We start from the raw sequence: 18,315 nt of genomic DNA, 5'->3' as shown, positions 1-18,315 counted from the left end.
GATGGGTCACCTTAGGCAACATGGTGGCCAAGAGGGACATTGCCCAGAAGTGGGGTGCGCCCGCTCCCCCTTCCATTAGCCTCTGGGAGAACAACATGGACTGGTGCATGCTGCGGGAGAAAACGGTGTATGTGGCCAGGGGCAAGCCCAGAATGTGGAGATCAGTATGGGGTGCCTGGAATTCGTATCGGGGCGATTTATGCGAACCCCCGCCTGAGCCGGAACTGAACGTCCAGTCCTCCCCATAGAATGCTACCCTTCCCGTGATTCCAGACAGAACATCCTGGAACGATAACCCCCCCCATACCTTCGTGTTGCACTTGCTATTCTGAGTTGTGTTGGATGTGCGGCCCCCGGCCCCCTCCCGCTGTGCCCCTTTACTACTTATGCACTGCCCTCGGCCAATTCTCTCTCTTCTTTCTCTTTCTCCTAATTTTTCCGTGCCTAGGCACTTCGTTCTTTGGTGGCCTTTCGGGGCCCTCTTATTCTTTATGGTTTTTTTTTTTAAGTTGTTTGTTATTGAAAATTAAACCTGACTGCTTTTGCGCACTGTTTTGTACATGAGTCTACCTGCCGCCTTAATGCTGCCTGGCCTCCGGGATGTATGGCTAAATAGCGGTGTACTTTTTCTACAAATAAAGGTTTTCCAAAAAAAAAAAAAATGTAATTTCCAAGTTCCACCTCTCTGTTTAAAAATATTTACACTTTCAGTCAATTCAGAGTTTAGTTACAAACTGATAGTGGGAAAAACATATGATGTATAAAAACTATAACCGAAAAATTATTTTTACATTATTTTATATTTCTTGTTTTGAAACTGAGTCTGCTGCTTACAGTGGCTCAATTCTGGTAAAAAGTAGAGTTTGGCGAGTCACAAAATGAATAGGGAGAGCCAAGTCGGAGAGGAGCCACGGGTCGCACTTAGTAATAAGGCCTGAGTCACGAGCTGATCCATCAACCGATAACAGTGTGTAAAAGATGCAGCAAACGTTACTTAAAAACAAGGTATGTGCTCTTTTCTATCTGAAAATAGGTTATTTCTTGAACACCTGTGCTTCGCGTTAGTTTATTACATATACTGCAGTGGCATTTGTTAATAGTAATACATACATTTTACCAATGAAGCTTCCATCTCCAGAGCTCTGACAACATGTCCACTCTGGGTGTGTTGGGTTTATACGTTTTATCACTAATCCGACAAGTTAGCTGAAAATACCCCTGTTAGTCCCAGTATTGTTCAGTGTTGCTTTTACAGGTAGTGTGGTCTGGTGCGATTGAATGTTTTTCTTTGTATCTCTTCTTCACCAACTAAAAATCAAGAATTTTTCTTTTCTTTTAATCCACATTGTGCTTGTCTCCCACTGTGTATCCTGGTACATCATGTCACTTTTCTATGTGTACGGAAGTGAACAATCACTGGAAACAAACAATTTTATAACTCTGCAAACACTGTTATCTGTTTTTCTTCTTTACTGCTTGTCGGGTCTTCTATCATCTGGTGTTTCAAAGTCCCACATAATTTGAATTTTATCTTTTTCCGTAATTCATTCCTCTCACAATAACTGCACTGTTCTGCTCTTGTCTATTGTATTGTATATTGTATTTATATAACGCTTATCACCCAGGGGTCTCTAAGCGCTTGCCTTGGGAACCCGTCCTGTCTTTTCCCTGTGAGATAGCCCCTACAGGGCATCCCCAAGGTGAAAGCCAGGCATCCCGCCACGGGGGGCCGTTGTGGAGATTAAGCAAGCTTAATGCCCAGAGTTGCAGAGTGTGAACCCATGATTAGGTCAGGCACCGAAGCGAGAATTATCGAGTCCGTGGACATTTGAGCTCAAGACCCTGCCGCGTCGGGAATTGAACCCTGGTCCCGGGTCTGACCTCTGCTTCAGGGTCTGCCTGCTCTAACCAGTGAGCCACACTTCTCCAGATGGGTCAATATTATTTTTGATGTTCTTAAATTCTTTTTGGAATCTCTGCATCTCTAGCATTATTTCCATGTGAGTTAAATGAAGGAGTGTATTCACTGAGGGCTGTGTGGGATCGAAAATTTACAAAAGCCCTTCTCACTTTCAGTGCCATTCTATGTTTTCCCCCTGTGTGTGTGTTCGCTGATGACTTTGAAGGTGTGATAACCGACTAAAGCACTTTGCACATTCACTGCACTTGAATGGTTTTTCCCCTGTGTGTGTTCGATTATGACGTTGAAGTTCTGATAACTGGCTAAAGCACTTTGCACATTCACTGCACTTGAATGGTTTTTCCCCTGTGTGTGTTCGCTGATGACTTTGAAGGTGTGATAACCGACTAAAGCACTTTGCACATTCACTGCACTTGAATGGTTTTTCCCCTGTGTGTGTTCGATTATGACGTTGAAGTTCTGATAACTGGCTAAAGCACTTTGCACATTCACTGCACTTGAATGGTTTTTCCCCTGTGTGTGTTCGATTATGACGTTGAAGGTCTGATAACTGGCTAAAGCACTTTGCACATTCACTGCACTTGAATGGTTTTTCCCCTGTGTGTGTTCGCTGATGTCTTTGAAGGTGTGATAATTGACTAAAGCTCTTCACACATTCACTGCACTTGAATGGTTTTTCCCCTGTGTGTGTTCGATTATGACGTTGAAGGTGTGATAACCGACTAAAGCACTCTGCACATTCACTGCACTTGAATGGTTTTTCCCCTGTGTGTGTTCGCTGATGTCTTTGAAGGTGTGATAACCGACTAAAGCACTCTGCGCATTCACTGCAATTGAATGGTTTTTCCCCTGTGTGTGTTCGCTGATGTCCTTGAAGGTGTGATAACCGACTAAAGCACTTTGCACATTCACTGCACTTGAATGGTTTTTCCCCTGTGTGTGTTCGCTGATGTCTTTGAAGGTGTGATAACAGACTAAAGCACTTTGCACATTCACTGCACTTGAATGGATTTTCTCCTGTTTGAGTTCGCTGATGATACCTTAATGAAGACGAGACGCGAAAACTACTGTCACATTCACTACAATGATAGAGTTTTTCCCCCGTGTGTGTTCGCTGATGCCTTTGAAGGCGTGATAACCGACTAAAGCTCTTCACACATTCACTGCATTTAAAAGGCTTTTCCTCTGTGTGTGCATGCTGATGACTTTGAAGGTATGATAACTGACTAAAGCACTTTTCACATTCATTGCACTTGAATGGCTTTTCTCCTGCGTGTGTTCTCTGATGTTTTCGAAGGCTTGATAACTCACTAAAGCACTTTGCACATTCACTGCACTTGAATAGTTTTTCCCCTGTGTGTATTCGCTGATGTCTTTGTAGCTCTGATAATCGACTAAAACACTTTGCACATTCACTGCACTTGAATGGTTTTTGTCCTGTGTACGTGTGCTGATGAAGCTTGAGTAGTGATGACAAACTAAAGCTCGTGCTGCATGTGTAGGATTCTTCTTTCTTGGTTAGTGTCTCTTGGTCGAGTATATATTTGTCTACATCCCATGACTGCATTTCCTGAGGGGCCAACATGGCTGATAAAACACTTGTGTTTTTCTCACAAATTTAATATGTGTGCGGTATTTCACATGTTTGATTTCTGTTTTAACAATAAAATACAATAGCCACCAAATATTTGCCACACTCCTAATACGTAAAATGTGTCTTTGGAGGCGATTGGGCCTTTAGATTGGATTATGGCTATGCACGCTTGTAGGTTAAGATGTATCTTCCTTCTGGACGGTGCAAATTGGGACAGTCTGTTGTATTATAGATACAAGAACTCCTCTTTCCTTTACCCGTCAATTGTCTGGCTCCGCTCTGTTGTGCTCTTCTCTGGTTACTGTGGTTTAGCCAGAAAGAGTTTACAATTCTCCTAGAGCACGGAATGCTGGCTTTTCATCATTTTAGAAAACAGAGCATTGTGGTAATCACATCATACCGATCCCATGATCAAAGCTGGTGTTAGGCACTTGTTTATACAGGAGGCGGTTTGTTATTGTTGTTGCCTTAATTTTCCTAAGGTCATTTCTTCGTCTTGTAGCGTGGAGGTGCACAGCTCAGACTCTTACAATCACTGAACTGCCCTTGATGCTTCATCCAGGATCTGTCAGTTTGTGTGCAGGTTCCTCTGTCACCGACTGTGCTGAATACTGTAGCTCATTATTTCTGCTATGATTGAAGATTCACAGCATTCGCTTCATTATTGATGGTCATTTCATACATTCAAGGCTTGTTTTCTGTTGGATGTAAAGATATTTAAAATTACTAAATTGAAACATAATGGAATGAGAACGCACAATATGTAACTGGTTGTAAAATACATTTCGGGGGAGATTTACCAAATCTCCACGCAATGCAGCGCAGTCCTCCCCCCGCAAGGCTGCGCTGCGTGGCGTACAGGAAGGGAACAGGAGAGCACCATATTTTCAAAGATATGGCCCTCTCCTTCCCTTTCCCTTGCGCTGGCACTGATTACAGCGGCCCTGCATCAAACACACACCTTAGCACCAGAGCGCTAGGGTGTGTGTGTGTGTGTGAGTCATGCATCGGTTTTGTACAGGAAGGACACCCTTCCTGTACAAAATACTATGTCAGACATGAGGGAAGGCTTTTCCCAATTTGTATGCGTGGTGCACAGTGCACCACGCATGCAAAGTCAGAAAAGGAAGGAGAAATTAAATCATTTCTCCTTTCTTGTGTCTAGTTTAAAAGGGTGCAGTTTTCTCACGCTAAACTCAATCTACTGATTTTGGTAAAATGGGTTTAGCATGAGAAATCTTGGGTGGTTGCACGGGAACGCCCAAGCACCCCCCTTGGCAGGCCCCAATGTGTGAAGTAATGTGAAGCAGTTCTATGCGCTACTTCACATTACTTTTAAATTATTTCCAGCTCTAAAAAAGTTTAGCGCTGGAAAGTAAATTAGGAAAAAAAGATTTTGTGCTGTTTTGTGCCACTTTTATTATGCAAATACGGCGCAAAATATTAGTATATCTCCCTCTTCTTCTTTACCGCCTTTAAAAATTAGCAAGAAATATTTCATCATACACAGATATTTAACTAAAGGTTCTGTTGATCAGGTGATATCTTATTAATGTCTGAAAAGGAGGTGATTTAACAGTGTTCACAGAGTAACTGAGCAAAGTAAGGGCGCTTACGGAGCACCCAAGTGCTAGAGGTATAGCTTAAGATAGACGCATATAGTCAAGATTTCATTTAAACAACAATAGAGTTTAGAAAAAGAGATGGATCAGGCTGGGCTGCAGAATTTTCTGTAATTCTTCATGAAGTATACAACAAAAGTAACTCCATTCACACACTTCTTCTTGTTTCTTTCCTATTTACTTAAGATCCTCTCAAATACCAACTCCTGTCTGTACTCGCTGTTCATAAGTCACCTTTGACACTTTCAACAGCTCCCTTGGTTCAAGCATTACTGGTTTCTTCTAACCTGGAAGATTGGAACATTATTGTAGTTTGAGGGGGGTTTCCTATCGCCATAACATCTGTCCATCTCCCTGAAACTAGTGCAGCTTACAGAGCCTGGTTCTGGCCCTGAAAGACAACTTTAAAAAGCAAGTCTTTAGTTCTTCCTAAAGTAAATAAAGTTCTGTAATATGCCGCTCCTTCCAGGGCTTTTATGTAAAACAGAGCGAGGGGTTCACTGTAAGGCACTTCCTTTACATTATAAGCGCAGATAAGGCAAACAAACGTTGATTCATATAATTTAATATTTAACGATATCAGTAATTTAGTACTTATGGAGAACCCATCACAACCAATAATTTACCAGACATATCCATGCAGCAGATGTGGGTATATTACTCTTTTCCCCCCTTTTCCACCATTACATGGCATCTGGCATGATGTTGTCAGTTTGGGGCCCAGGATGCCACTTTGTGACTGGATGGTCATTTGGCAGAGCGGGGGGAGGTGTCAGTTATCCACAGGTGATGCAGCATTTCTACCTTTCCATATTTCTAGTTTATCTCATTTCCTGTCCTTCGGTCCCTCTACTGCCCTCTAGCTGCTCACTCACTCTGTAGGGTTCATCAGAAGTCAGATAACGGCCTGATACTCACTAAGTATGGGCGTATTTTGCTAATCTGCGGTCCGTAAATTCGTGCAAAATCGCAAAAAAGTCTGCGAATTCGCGGATTTTCCCGCGAAATCGCAGATTTTTGGGCGATTTCCATCAACTCAACTGGAGTATTTTCTACTGGCTAATCAGTAAGTGCTACCTCGTTGGGTAAATGTATAATGCTTTTCCTACACTGCAGCTGCGTAAAGGGCTAGAAGATTTGTCTCCACTGACCATGTGTGCCTGTAACTTTGCCACCGCGCCAAAAGGCGCAGAGGTCCCTTGAGTGAGCTGTCCATCATAGTTGGGAAAAGGCGAGAAGACGTTTGATACCGCTAGTGTGTTGTGCGGGGCTTCTATGCGTGTCAACATGCCTCTTGTGTATAAAGGTTCAGAGAGCGAGCAATGCAGCAGGTGAGGAGAAAGCAGCCTCCTGGTCACAGGAACTACACGGGATTGTGCTCGAGAAACTCATGGATTAAAAGACCTCCCTCGAGTATTACTGCTAATTTTCGACGGCAGATATGGGATTAAAGCACACTTGCCCAGCCTCGACCGTGCTCACTAATGTTTTAGACTGATTAAAAGTTACTGAATTTGAGCTTCAACTCGGGCACCTGCTTTATTTATATCTGTAAGTGCTTCCTGTTGAGGTTTAATTTTTGTGACAGGAGCTTCGTGCCAGAATGAATCCTGCCCTGTATAGTTATCCACAAAGATGCCACCGTTTTGTGCAATACCTCTACTCAACTGGAGTACTTTCTACTGGCTAATCAGTAAGCGCTACCTCGTTGTGTAAATTATAGTGCTTTTCCTACACTGCAGCTGCGTAAAGGGCAAGAAGATTTGTCTCCACTGACCATGTGTGCCTGTAACTTGCCACCGCGCCAAAATGCGCTGAGGTCCCTTGAGTGAGCTGTCCATCATAGTTGGGATTGGGAAAGGGCGGGAAGACACTTGATACCGCTAGTGTGTGGTACGGGGCTTCTATGCCTGTTCACATGCCTCTTTTGTATAAAGGGTCAGAGAGCAAGCAGGGCAGCAGGTGAGGAGAAAGCAGCCTCCTGGTCACAGGAACGGGGATTGCGCTCGAGAAACTCAGGGACGCAAAGACCTCCCTCAGGTATTACAGCTAATATTCGACGGCAGATATGGGGTTAAAGCACACTTGCCCAGCCTCGACCGTGCTCACTAATGCTTTTGGGCTGATTAAAACGTTACTGAATTTGAGCTTCAACTCGGGCACCTGCTTTATTTATATCTTTAAGTGCTTCCTGTTGAGGTTTAATTTTTGTGACAGGAGCCTTGTGCCAGAATGAATCCTGCCCTGCATAGTTATCCACGAAGATGCCACCGTTTTGTGCAATGCCTCTTCTCAACTGGAGTACTTTCTACTGGCTAATCCAGTAAGTGCTACCTCGTTGGGTAAATGATAGTGCTTTTCCTCACTGCAGCTGCGTAGAGCCAGAAGATTTGTCTCCACTGACCATGTGTCCCTGTAACTTTGCCACAGCGCCAAAAGGCGCCGGGGTCCCTTGAGTGAGCTGTCCATCATAGTTGGGAAAGGGCGGGAAGACGTTTGATACCACTAGTGTGTGGTGCGGGGCTTCTATGCGTGTCAACATGCCTCGTGTATAAAGGGTCAGAGAGAGAGCAGGGCAGCAGTTGAGGAGAAAGCAGCCTCCTGGTCACAGGAACGGGGATTGCGCTCGAGAAACTCAGGGATGCAAAGACCTCCCTCGGGTATTAAAGATAATTTTCGATGGCAGATATGGGGTTAAAGCACACTTGCCCAGCCTCGACCGTGCTCACTAATGTTTTGGGCTGATTAAAACGTTACTGAATTTGAGCTTCAACTCGGGCACCTGCTTTATTTATATCTGGAAGTGCTTCCTGTTGAGGTTTAATTTTTGGCCCACAGGAAGCACTTACAGAGTTAAGGCAGGTGCCAGAGTTGAAGCTTACTTTGTAACCATTTTAGAATGGCGCCAGCAGGCACTCTGGCAGCTTGCCGGCGCCATTCTAAAATGGTTACAAAGTTAGCTTCAACTCGACCACCTGCCTTAACTGTGCTTCCTGTGGGCTAAAAAAAAAATCCACCCGCTCGCGAATTCGCAAATTTTTCGACAATTTAACGAGATTTGCGGATTGCAAAATTGCCGAACATTTGCACATTTCGTGAGCGGAGCGGATTTTGTGCCCATACTTAATACTCACAAGGCCGTGGTTCTTACTTCTTCTACAACACTTATTATGGCCTAGTTTGAAGTTTGTCCAACAGATTATTGCCTTAAAACTAGGGGTGGGCGAAGAATTCAGCTCCGCCTGCAGAGCTCGCAAATTTTTGCCCAGAATGCGGAGTTCCAAAAAACTCCATGAAGTAACGCAGAACTGAGTTTTTTTCTCAAGCAGTTCTCCAACCGTAAGTTGGTGAGTGCTTGTGAGAAAATATAATGCACTAGACCTCCTCCTGGCGAGATTTCTCATTGCGGTAGGTCGCGGCAGGTCACGACCACTCGAGTGTAGAAATCTGCCACTCTTGTTGATGAAGGTGCCACTCGATTAGAATATCAATTAGAGCGGCAGAAAGCAGCATCGCCCTCTGGCGCAACGCGTAGTGCTGTTCGTGCTGAGTTTACAGTGCACATTAAACTCCTGGCACTACAAATCAGTGAGAGCAGCGCAACTAAACAAACTCTGCCACTAGCGGAAGTCTGCAGAGTGCTGCGGAGTTTCCCTGGCACTTCGTGGAATTCTGCGGAGTAAAACTCTGCAAACGACGCCAAGGCATTATCAAAACGTCACAGATATCCTGCCTGCCTTATTATAATTGCCACAGGATGTAATGCATTCCTAATGGGGCGGGCAGGATACCTGTCACGTTTGTGTTGGAATAAACCATCATCTGAAATCTAAATCAGGCCTTTGATGTACATTGCGTCCAGTGTGGCTAGCTGGGCTTGACGGATCTTGTGGTTTGTGGGTCTCTCACTGCTTTGAGGTCATCGCCAGGCAGACCTTCTGTCAGCTGTGCCCTGAGCAGATCTTCCTTCCTAGGCTGGACTTCTGTCAGCTGTGCCTTGTGCAAATCTTCCTTCCAGTCAGGACCTCTGTCAGTTGCGCCTTTTGCAGATCTTCCTTTCTAGGCAGGACTTCTGTCAGCTGTGCCTTGTGCATATCTTCCTTCCAGGCTGGACTTCTGTCAGCTGCGCTTTGTGCAGATCTTCCTTCCAGGCAGGACCTCTGTCAGCTGTGCCTTGTGCAGATCTTCCTTCCAGGCAGGACCTCTGTCAGTTGCGCCTTTTGCAGATCTTCCTTTCTAGGCAGGACTTCTGTCAGCTGTGCCTTGTGCATATCTTCCTTCCAGGCTGGACTTCTGTCAGCTGCGCTTTGTGCATATCTTCCTTCCAGGCAGGACCTCTGTCAGCTGTGCCTTGTGCAGATCTTCCTTCCAGGCAGGACTTCTGTCAGCTGCGCTTTGTGCAGATCTTCCTTCCAGGCTGGACTTCTGTCAGCTGCGCCTTGTGCAGATCTTCCTTCCAGGTAGGAGTTCTGTCAGCTGCGCCTTGTGCAGATCTTCCTTCCAGGCAGGACTTCTGTTAGCTGCGCTTTGTGCAGATCTTCCTTCCAGGCAGGACTTCTGTCAGCTGCGCCTTGTGCAGATCTTCCTTCCAGGTAGGAGTTCTGTCAGCTGCGCCTTGTGCAGATCTTCCTTCCAGGTAGGAGTTCTGTCAGCTGTGCCTTGTGCAGGTCTTCCTTCCAGGCAGGACTTCTTTCAGCTGCGCTTTGTGCAGATCTTCCTTCCAGGCAGGACTTCTGTCAGCTGCGCCTTGTGCAGATCTTCCTTCCAGGCTGGACTTCTGTCAGTCGTACTTTGTGCAGACCTTCCTTCCAGGGTGGACTTCTGTCGCTTGCACCTTGTGCAGATCTTCCTTCCAGGCAGGACTTCTGTCAGCTGCACCTTGTGTGAATCTGCTTTCCAGACAACGGCTTATTTCCTCAAGGATCAGTTCAAAGGTCGGGAGAGGTAGAACTGGTCTAGGTCATCTTCTTTATTGCAGTTCAACTGGTCAAGCCACAGAGCTCGCACTCTGAGACGAAGGAGAGTCTGGATTTCTGAGCTCTGTGAAACATTAAGACAGTTCTACTGCATCCAGCACATACTACAAGACTCCAAGAGTCAACGCGACAAGTGCTGCTCCAAGGTTTAATTCAACCAATGTATCTGAACATCCCCTGGCAAATGTCAACTAGAGAATAAACATCCTGCCTGCACCAGCAGAGTGCAGAAAGCTTTTCAAGCGCCTAGAGGTATATGCACTTTCTCTATCTGTCGAAGACGTTAAACCTTGGTACCATCGATCCCCTTCGGATAAGGTCCCCCATTTTGTTATCAGAATGTAACTCATCCTGCGCAGACACAAACCCTCTAGTCCGTATTGCATGAAGCTGGGTGGTTCTCACCCAAAAGAGGGCCCTCCACAAATTGCTGGCATTTCTTACACCCCCTGGACAGCTGTGGCAACACACTGACTAACTGCACCCCCTCAAGGATCACCATTCCATTTGTCAGGATAAAGACTCAGATCTTTCAACCTTCTCTGTTACCGTCTTTGGAACGGCCTGTCTCTGGGATTCGTGGAAGCTCCATACTCAGTGAGCTCAGAGTTGCCTTGTAAAACCATCTCATGAGAGTGGCAAAAAAGAACATTAAGTGACACGCACTGCACAGACATGTAAATAAATCTACCATTATCATTCCGTGAACCATTGTCCTACTGCTGTTGTTTTGACATGGATGTTTTGCTGTCTATCACAGCAGCTTCTTCATTTAAAATCTTTCTCATCACTTTCTTTTTCATCATACCTATTTTCCTATGTACTGTTTCTGACCCTACAACTTCAGACATGTTGTGCTGTCTGTTGCTTCATAAATGGGAAGTAGATTGCTACTGCTGTAGTGTAGTTCCTATATTCCCAATAGGCTCTGTGCATTTAAATAATATTTCCTATAGATTAGATGTAGGACTGAGGTCGACTAGTAAATATATTAGATTTAATTGAGAGTGTCAGCTAGCTCAGAGGTCACTAGAAACTTTCTCGAATTCACAAGAAGGGATTAGTTTCTGACAACCGCATAAACATGACAACTTGGTTTCCCAAGAATAACAAACATATCTCTAGAGTAGCGGAAACAATAGATAAGTATTTCACTCAGTCAATCATTGCATGCTTCGTTTCAACAGAGTTTGTAGAGAAATAGAGAGACGGGCATTTTCAATCAAAAGGTTTATTGAACAGTCTTCTTTCTCATACAAGAGAAGTGAACTGCTACAATCGTTAAGCAGACTGCAAAGTATAATGCGTACAGCGAGAATAGTATTATAAAATAATACTGTAAGAGCATTGTATGTAAATGTGTAAATGTAAATGTGGCGTATTTGTATAGCGCGAACAGTGACCCGGAGGCATCCCGGCGCTTGTACTCCTACCACAAGGGAACCCCTCCTGGCTTTTCCTTGTGGGGTGTCCACTCCTGGGCATCCCATGGTGAAACCAGGCATCCCTTGTGTATCAGGGGGCCTTTGTGGAGACTAAGCAAGCTATTGCCCAGAGTTGCAGCGTGGGACCCATGCTTAGAATCGGCACTGAGGCGAGAATATCCGGTCAGAGGAATTTAAGCTCGAAACCCGCCGAGACGGGAATCGAACCCTGGTCCCTGGCCAGCATTCTGCATCAAGGTCTGCCGCTCTAAGCATTGAGCCACACTTCTCTGGTTTCTAAGCCATATAAAAATACATACATAAATACATAGGCTAAAATACTCAACTGATGCTTCTAAAATACACCTACCCTGATGTACTTAACCTAAGTCTAGTTCAAGGGAAGAAGTAAGTATTGTGTAGAATAGGTTTAGATTTCTTTGCCAAGAATCTATCGAAGATTTCTCTAGGTTCTAATCATCTCCATACCTTAGTTAGAATGAAGGAGGTCTGGTATCTCTGTCTCGGGACTCGATTTCCCAACACCCCACAAGGGGAGCTTGGAAACACTGGAGCTGGATTCTCGGCAGGAGAAGAGACAGCTTCCTGATCAGTGCGTCAACTGGAGGGTCGGCTTCCGTCAGCACTTGCTTTAGCGAGCTCTGTCGAGCAAGTAGATAGTCGAACTGCTCCGAACCACTGTGTCTTGCTAGAGCAAGTGGAGGTATATTTATACCTCGAAGGTGTCTAGGAATGCCATAGTTTGACAAAAAGTCGGGCATAATAATGTTAGGAAAGAACCCCTAGGGAATAGTTGTTCTTTGCAAAGTACATGGGTTCTTGGACAAATCAATATTCGAGCATGGGGAAGTTCCCTAACTGCTTAAGTCGATTTTCCAAGAAATCGTTGTGACGTTTGTAGGTTGTGGGGTTTTAGGTTTAAACCTATAATAACTGATAAAACCCCACTGAAAGAAAAATAGCCCTAACCGGTGAAAACATATAAACACTGAAAAAACACCTGCATAACCACAAACTAAATGCCATTCAAAGAAAGGAAAAATAAAGTGAAAGAGTCATTTTGTTCTTACTGAAGGGGTCAATAAAATGTAACTTTGTTATACAAGCTAGCAGTAAGAAAGCCTGGCTAACATTATTCTGCTTGAGTTTTGTTCTTTAGGGATGCCACTAAAATATTTTTTCTTCTTCCTTTTACTTTTTTCAGTTTTACGGCCTTTGGTCTAAAGATGCAGGGTTTAGGTTTACGTTTTAGGTTTAGTTTAATTATTTTATAAACTGTAGAGAATCAGGACATATCAAACTCACATTTGATATTTTGGCTGCATTTGATTCTTTCACTGATAGGTAAAATGGCTAGTTTCATAACAATCTATCCTAATATGTGTCATCACATTCACCCACAGGGAATGGGTAAAAACCCTTAATACATCAGACCATAGTTTCTAGTGGGTCAGTATTGATAGTAGGTGAATTGCCAACACCTCATGCTTCAAACATTAAATGCAGGTATAGTGGCAAGTATATATATCACCAAGCATCTGGGATAGTGGTGCAAACGTGACACCAGACTTTTGGAAAACATGGAACGCAGTGTCACTTATGCTCTGCAAAAAGGTTCTTTCCAAGTTCAACAAAGATTGGAGTGATATTGTTTGTACTTGCAGTGATTCAGCTACGTATATACAAAATTTGTGTGATGACCTGTCAAAATTGATACCCGAGCTGAAGTGATTCCCTGAAGGAGATCCTTGCCACTTGTTAGATGGTATGCTGAAAGCATCTTTACAATCTTCCGAGTTAATGAGGGATGCTATTGACTCTTTAGTCCATTCTGGTGCACTGTTTTCTTATGCCCAGGAACTAAAATGCAAATATTTATCATTTCGTGCATTATGTGGCATCAAAGAAAGAGTCATCCCAACTGTGCCCCTTAGCTGAAGGGGCTATGAATGCTGAGAGGGCCTTTTCACAGAAGTTTACATGGGAAGGAAAGCGCGAGCGCACATGACCAAAGACTCACTGAAGAAGTATTGTATGGTGTACTACAATAAGATTAATTTGGAAAAATCTCTTTGGACCACATATACACTATACGTACACTGTCTATATACCATGTTCTTTCAGTGCAGAAAGCAAGCAATGATAAAAGTAAAACGTTCCATAAACACCGGAAAAACACTTTTTCTGTGGTTTTTAGTGGCGTCAAAATGTGTAACCACTGATAACAACTGTTTTTTAAGATATTGAAAACACTGAAAAAACCCAACCAGAATGTACCAAAAATAGAAACTGAAAACAGGACAGCCTAGACGTTTGGTACGGGTGGAAGTAGGCATGCCTGTATTTGGTCTGCATGGGATATGTCTAAATAAGTACTTGATTTCTATGCCTATATAAGGGCAGCGTAAATCATACCTATATAAGGGCATGAATCGGGAAAATTCACTCAGAGCCTAAAACGCCACACAACACTGCAGGAGGAGGGCAGTGTCCTTGCAGTCAGATGCACTTGATTGGGAAAAAAGGTACCATGTTTGTTAGAAAAGCTGCAACTATTAAAATAATAACATACCAAAAGCAGCACATATAATGCAATACCAGACCAGGTACTAGAAAAACGTGATGCAAACAATGCAATAACACAGGCCAGGTGTTGTGACAACCTGACGCAAACAATGCAATAATACAGACCAGGCACTAGAAGAATCTAATGCAAACAATGCAATAATACAGGCCGGGAACGAGACGCAAACAATGCAATAACACAGGCCAGGCAGTAGGACTGATGCAAACAATGCAATAACACAGGCCGTGCACTAGATGCAAACAATGCAATAACACGGGACAGGCACCAAGAGAATCCTATGCAAACAATGCAATAACACAGGCCAGGCTCTAGAAGAATCTGATGCAAACAATGCAATAACACAGGCCTGGGTAGAAGTGCTCTGCTTAATTCAGATACTCTGTCCATCACCACCCCCTTTTTGAATCGTTTTGGCCACCACGAGTGTGGAAGGGTATGCTCGGATGTGAGTCCCTTGCTCACTGCACCATCAGGATTCAAGCAAGCCGGGCCGAAGACGGCTGTAATACCAGAAACCGGTCCCCGGAAGCTTGCGTCCTTTCCAGTAAAGAATTGGCTTGGTAGTTTGGTCTGCCCTGTTCCCATGATGCACTGGGCCAGGGACAGACTAATTTGCACGTAGCCAGGTTCTGAACTGGGATGGTGCAGTGAGCTAAAAAACGGTGATGGATCAAGCCCTGATCTGTTGACTGGGTAAGAGTGTTCTGCTTAATTCAGATACTCGGTCCATCACCACCCCCTTTTTGAATCGTTCTGGCCACCACGAGTGTGGAAGGGTATGCTCAGATGTGAGTCCCTTGCTCACTGCACCATCAGGATTCAAGCAAGCCGGGCCGAAGACGGCTGTAATGCCAGAAACCGGTCCCCGGAAGCTTGCGTCCTTTCCAGTAAAGAATTAGCTTGGTAGTTTGGTCTGCCCTGTTCCCATGATGCACTGGGCCAGGGACAGACTAATTTGCATGTAGCCAGGTTCTGAACTGGGATGGTGCAGTAAGCTAAAAAACGGTGATGGATCAAGCCCTGATCTGTTGACTGGGTAGGAGTGTTCTGCTTAATTCAGATACTCTGTCCATCACCACCCCCTTTTTGAATCATAATACAGACCAGGCACTAGAAGAATCTAATGCAAACAATGCAATAATACAGGCCGGGCACTAGACGCAAACAATGCAATAACACAGGCCAGGCAGTAGGATTGATGCAAACAATGCAATAACACAGGCCGCGCACTAGATGCAAACAATGCAATAACACGGGACAGGCACCAAGAGAATCCTATGCAAACAATGCAATAACACAGGCCAGGCTCTAGAAGAATCTGATGCAAACAATGCAATAACACGGGCCAGGCACCAAGATAATCTGATGCAAACAATGCAATAACACAGGCCAGGCACGAGGTGAATCTGATGCAAACAATGCAATTACACAGGCCAGGCACGAGGAGAATCTGATGCAAACAATGCAATAACACAGGCCAGGCACTGAGAGAATCTGATGCAAACAATGAAATAACACAGAACAGGCACTATGAGAATCTGAATGCAAACAATGCAATAACACAGACCAGGTACTAGGAGAATCTGATGCAAACAATGCAATAACACGGGCCGTGCACTAGATGCCAACAATGCAATAACACGGGCCAGGCAGTAGGGTTGAAGCAAATAAGGCAATAACACGGGTGAGGCACTAGGAGAATCTGACGCAAACAATGCAATAACATGGGCCAGGCAATAAGGTTGAAGCAAATACTACAAAAACATGGGTAAGGGACTAGAAGAATATGGTGGACACAATGCAATATCACAGGCCAGGCACTAGGAGAATCTGATGCAAACAATGCAATAACACGGGCCAAGCACCAGGAAAATCTGACTCAAACAATGCAATAACACAGGCCAGGCACCAGGATTGATGCAAACAATGCAATAACACGGGCGAGGCACCAGAAAAATCTGATGCAAACAATGCAATAACACAGGCCAGGCACCAAGAGAATCTGATGCAAACAATGCAATAACACAGGCCAAGCACTATGAGAATCTGATGCAAACAGTGCAATAACACAGATCAGGTACTAGGAGAATCTGATGCAAACAATGCAATAACACGGACCGTGCACTAGATGCAAACAATGCAGTAACACGGGCCAGGCACCAAGAGAATCTGATGCAAACAATGCAATAACACAGGCTAGGCACTAGAAGAATCTGATGTAAACAATGCAATAACACGGGCCAGGCACCAAGATAATCTGATCCAAACACTGCAATAACACAGGCCAGGCACTGGGAGAATCTGACTCAAACAATGCAATAACACAGAACAGGCACTATGAGAATCTGATGCAAACAGTGCAATAACACAGACCAGGTACTAGAATCTGATGCAAACAATGCAATAACATGGGCCAGGCAGTAGGGTTGAAGCAAATAGGCAATAACACGGGTGAGGCACTAGGAGAATCTGACGCAAACAATGCAATAACATGGGCCAGGCATTAAGGTTGAAGTAAATACTACAAAAACATGGGAAAGGGACTAGAAGAATCCGGTGGACACAATACAATATCACAGGTCAGGCACTAGGAGAATCTGATGCATACAATGCAATAACACAGGCTAGGCACCAAGATAATCTGATGCAAACAATCCAATAACACAGGCCAGGCACGAGGAGAATCTGAAGCAAACAATGCAATAACACAGGCCAGGCACGAGGAGAATCTGATGCAAACAATGCAATAACACAGGCCAGGCACGAGGAGAATCTGAAGCAAACAATCCAATAACACAGTCCAGGCACGAGGAGAATCTGAAGCAAACAATCCAATAACACAGTCCAGGCACTACGTAAATCTGACACAAACACTGCAATAACACAGTCCAGGCACAAGGAAAATCTGATTTAAACAATGCAATAACACAGGCCAGGCACGAGGAGAATCTGATGCAAACAATGAAATAACACGGGCAAGGCGCTAGGAGAATCTGATGCAGGTGAGCATGTAATACCTGGCGTGATCTAGTGTACTGTGTGGACAAGAGGGTGGGAGGGCAAAGACTAGTTTCATATGGACTGAAAGATGGGCAAAATGAGCAATATTTTAAGGAAGTATTACCATATAGTAAATCATGCAGAGTCCATTTTTTTGTTTTTGGGCCAGGTATGGGATATTACGTACTAAGGGGTGTCAGAGAGATTATAATCTTCCCTTCAAGGGTCATCTGCTTTACAAAGAATTTCAATATGAGGAGTGACTCTAAAAAGCAGCAACGGGGCAAGCAGTGAGAGGAGAGGATGCAGATTGTCACTAACGTTATGGAACAGCACACAACTTTAGAGGCTACTTAGATACAAGGGCGACACCTAAAATGGGCTCTGCACCTCACATGAATCCAGAACACGAAAGCGCCTTTACACACAGACCAATCATCCTAGGAGGGGCCGAGGGGAGACATAACATCTAATCCCGGCTTTACCACTTTACCTAAAGATGCTGGAAATAAACACCAAATGTTACTTCTCGACAGGGCCACTATACAGGTTCTTATTCTGGGATTGTAGTCCCTCTGCCTCTCCCTCACAATCTCCACCACCCTACATGTGGTTTATTGCACTAGGAAATTGTGTAACCAGGAGACTACGTGTTTAACCCTGACCTACAATTTGCAAAATAGTGAGCTTCAGGAGTTACTAAGTACATTTATGCCTCTCCCCCCATTTATGTCCAAGATCGGGGTATTTACAACCATCCTAAAGTTGTAAGTAAAACTGTGCTTTTAAAAATGGGCCCAGACTGTGGTGATGTGTCTTTAACTAAAGATTCCTTCCAGCGACTCCTGGAATGTTGTTGTTGATGCGTCGCCAGGAGTGTTGTTGATGCGTTGCCAGGAGTGTTGTTGTAAATGTAAAATGTAAATTGATACTTGTATAGCGCACTACTCACCCGCAAGGGTCTCAAGGCGCTTGTACGAATACTGCTGTGGAACCCATCCTGGCTTTCCCTGTGAGGTGCCCACTCCTGGGCACTCCCAAGGTGGAGGCCAGGCATCCTTAGCGTTGTGGGGGCCGTTGTGGAGATTAAGCAAGCTATTGCCCAGAGTTGCAGAGTGGAACTCCATGATTGGAATAGGCACTGAGGCGAGAATTATCAGGTTCGTGGAA

At 44.5% G+C, this 18,315-nt stretch overlaps 1 protein-coding gene across 1 annotated transcript in view; it reads right to left on the bottom strand.

Moving 5' to 3' along the window:
• Window positions 1-1,050: 1,050 nt before the first annotated feature.
• LOC147664882 (uncharacterized) overlaps window positions 1,051-18,315 on the bottom strand; it is a 52,322-nt gene continuing 35,057 nt past the window's right edge. The window contains exon 4 of the mRNA XM_086949923.1: window positions 1,051-4,213. Coding sequence (XP_086806049.1) covers window positions 2,073-3,506 — 1,434 coding nt within the window. The 5' untranslated portion in view covers window positions 3,507-4,213 and the 3' untranslated portion in view covers window positions 1,051-2,072. The remainder of the gene's footprint in view (window positions 4,214-18,315) is intronic.

The sequence above is a fragment of the Lissotriton vulgaris genome, unplaced genomic scaffold (genome assembly GCF_964263255.1).
Source record: "Lissotriton vulgaris unplaced genomic scaffold, aLisVul1.2 SCAFFOLD_690, whole genome shotgun sequence".
NCBI classification, from domain to species: Eukaryota; Metazoa; Chordata; class Amphibia; order Caudata; family Salamandridae; genus Lissotriton; species Lissotriton vulgaris.
Note: the sequence above shows the minus strand (reverse complement) of the source record. Positions and strands in the feature narration are given on the sequence as shown.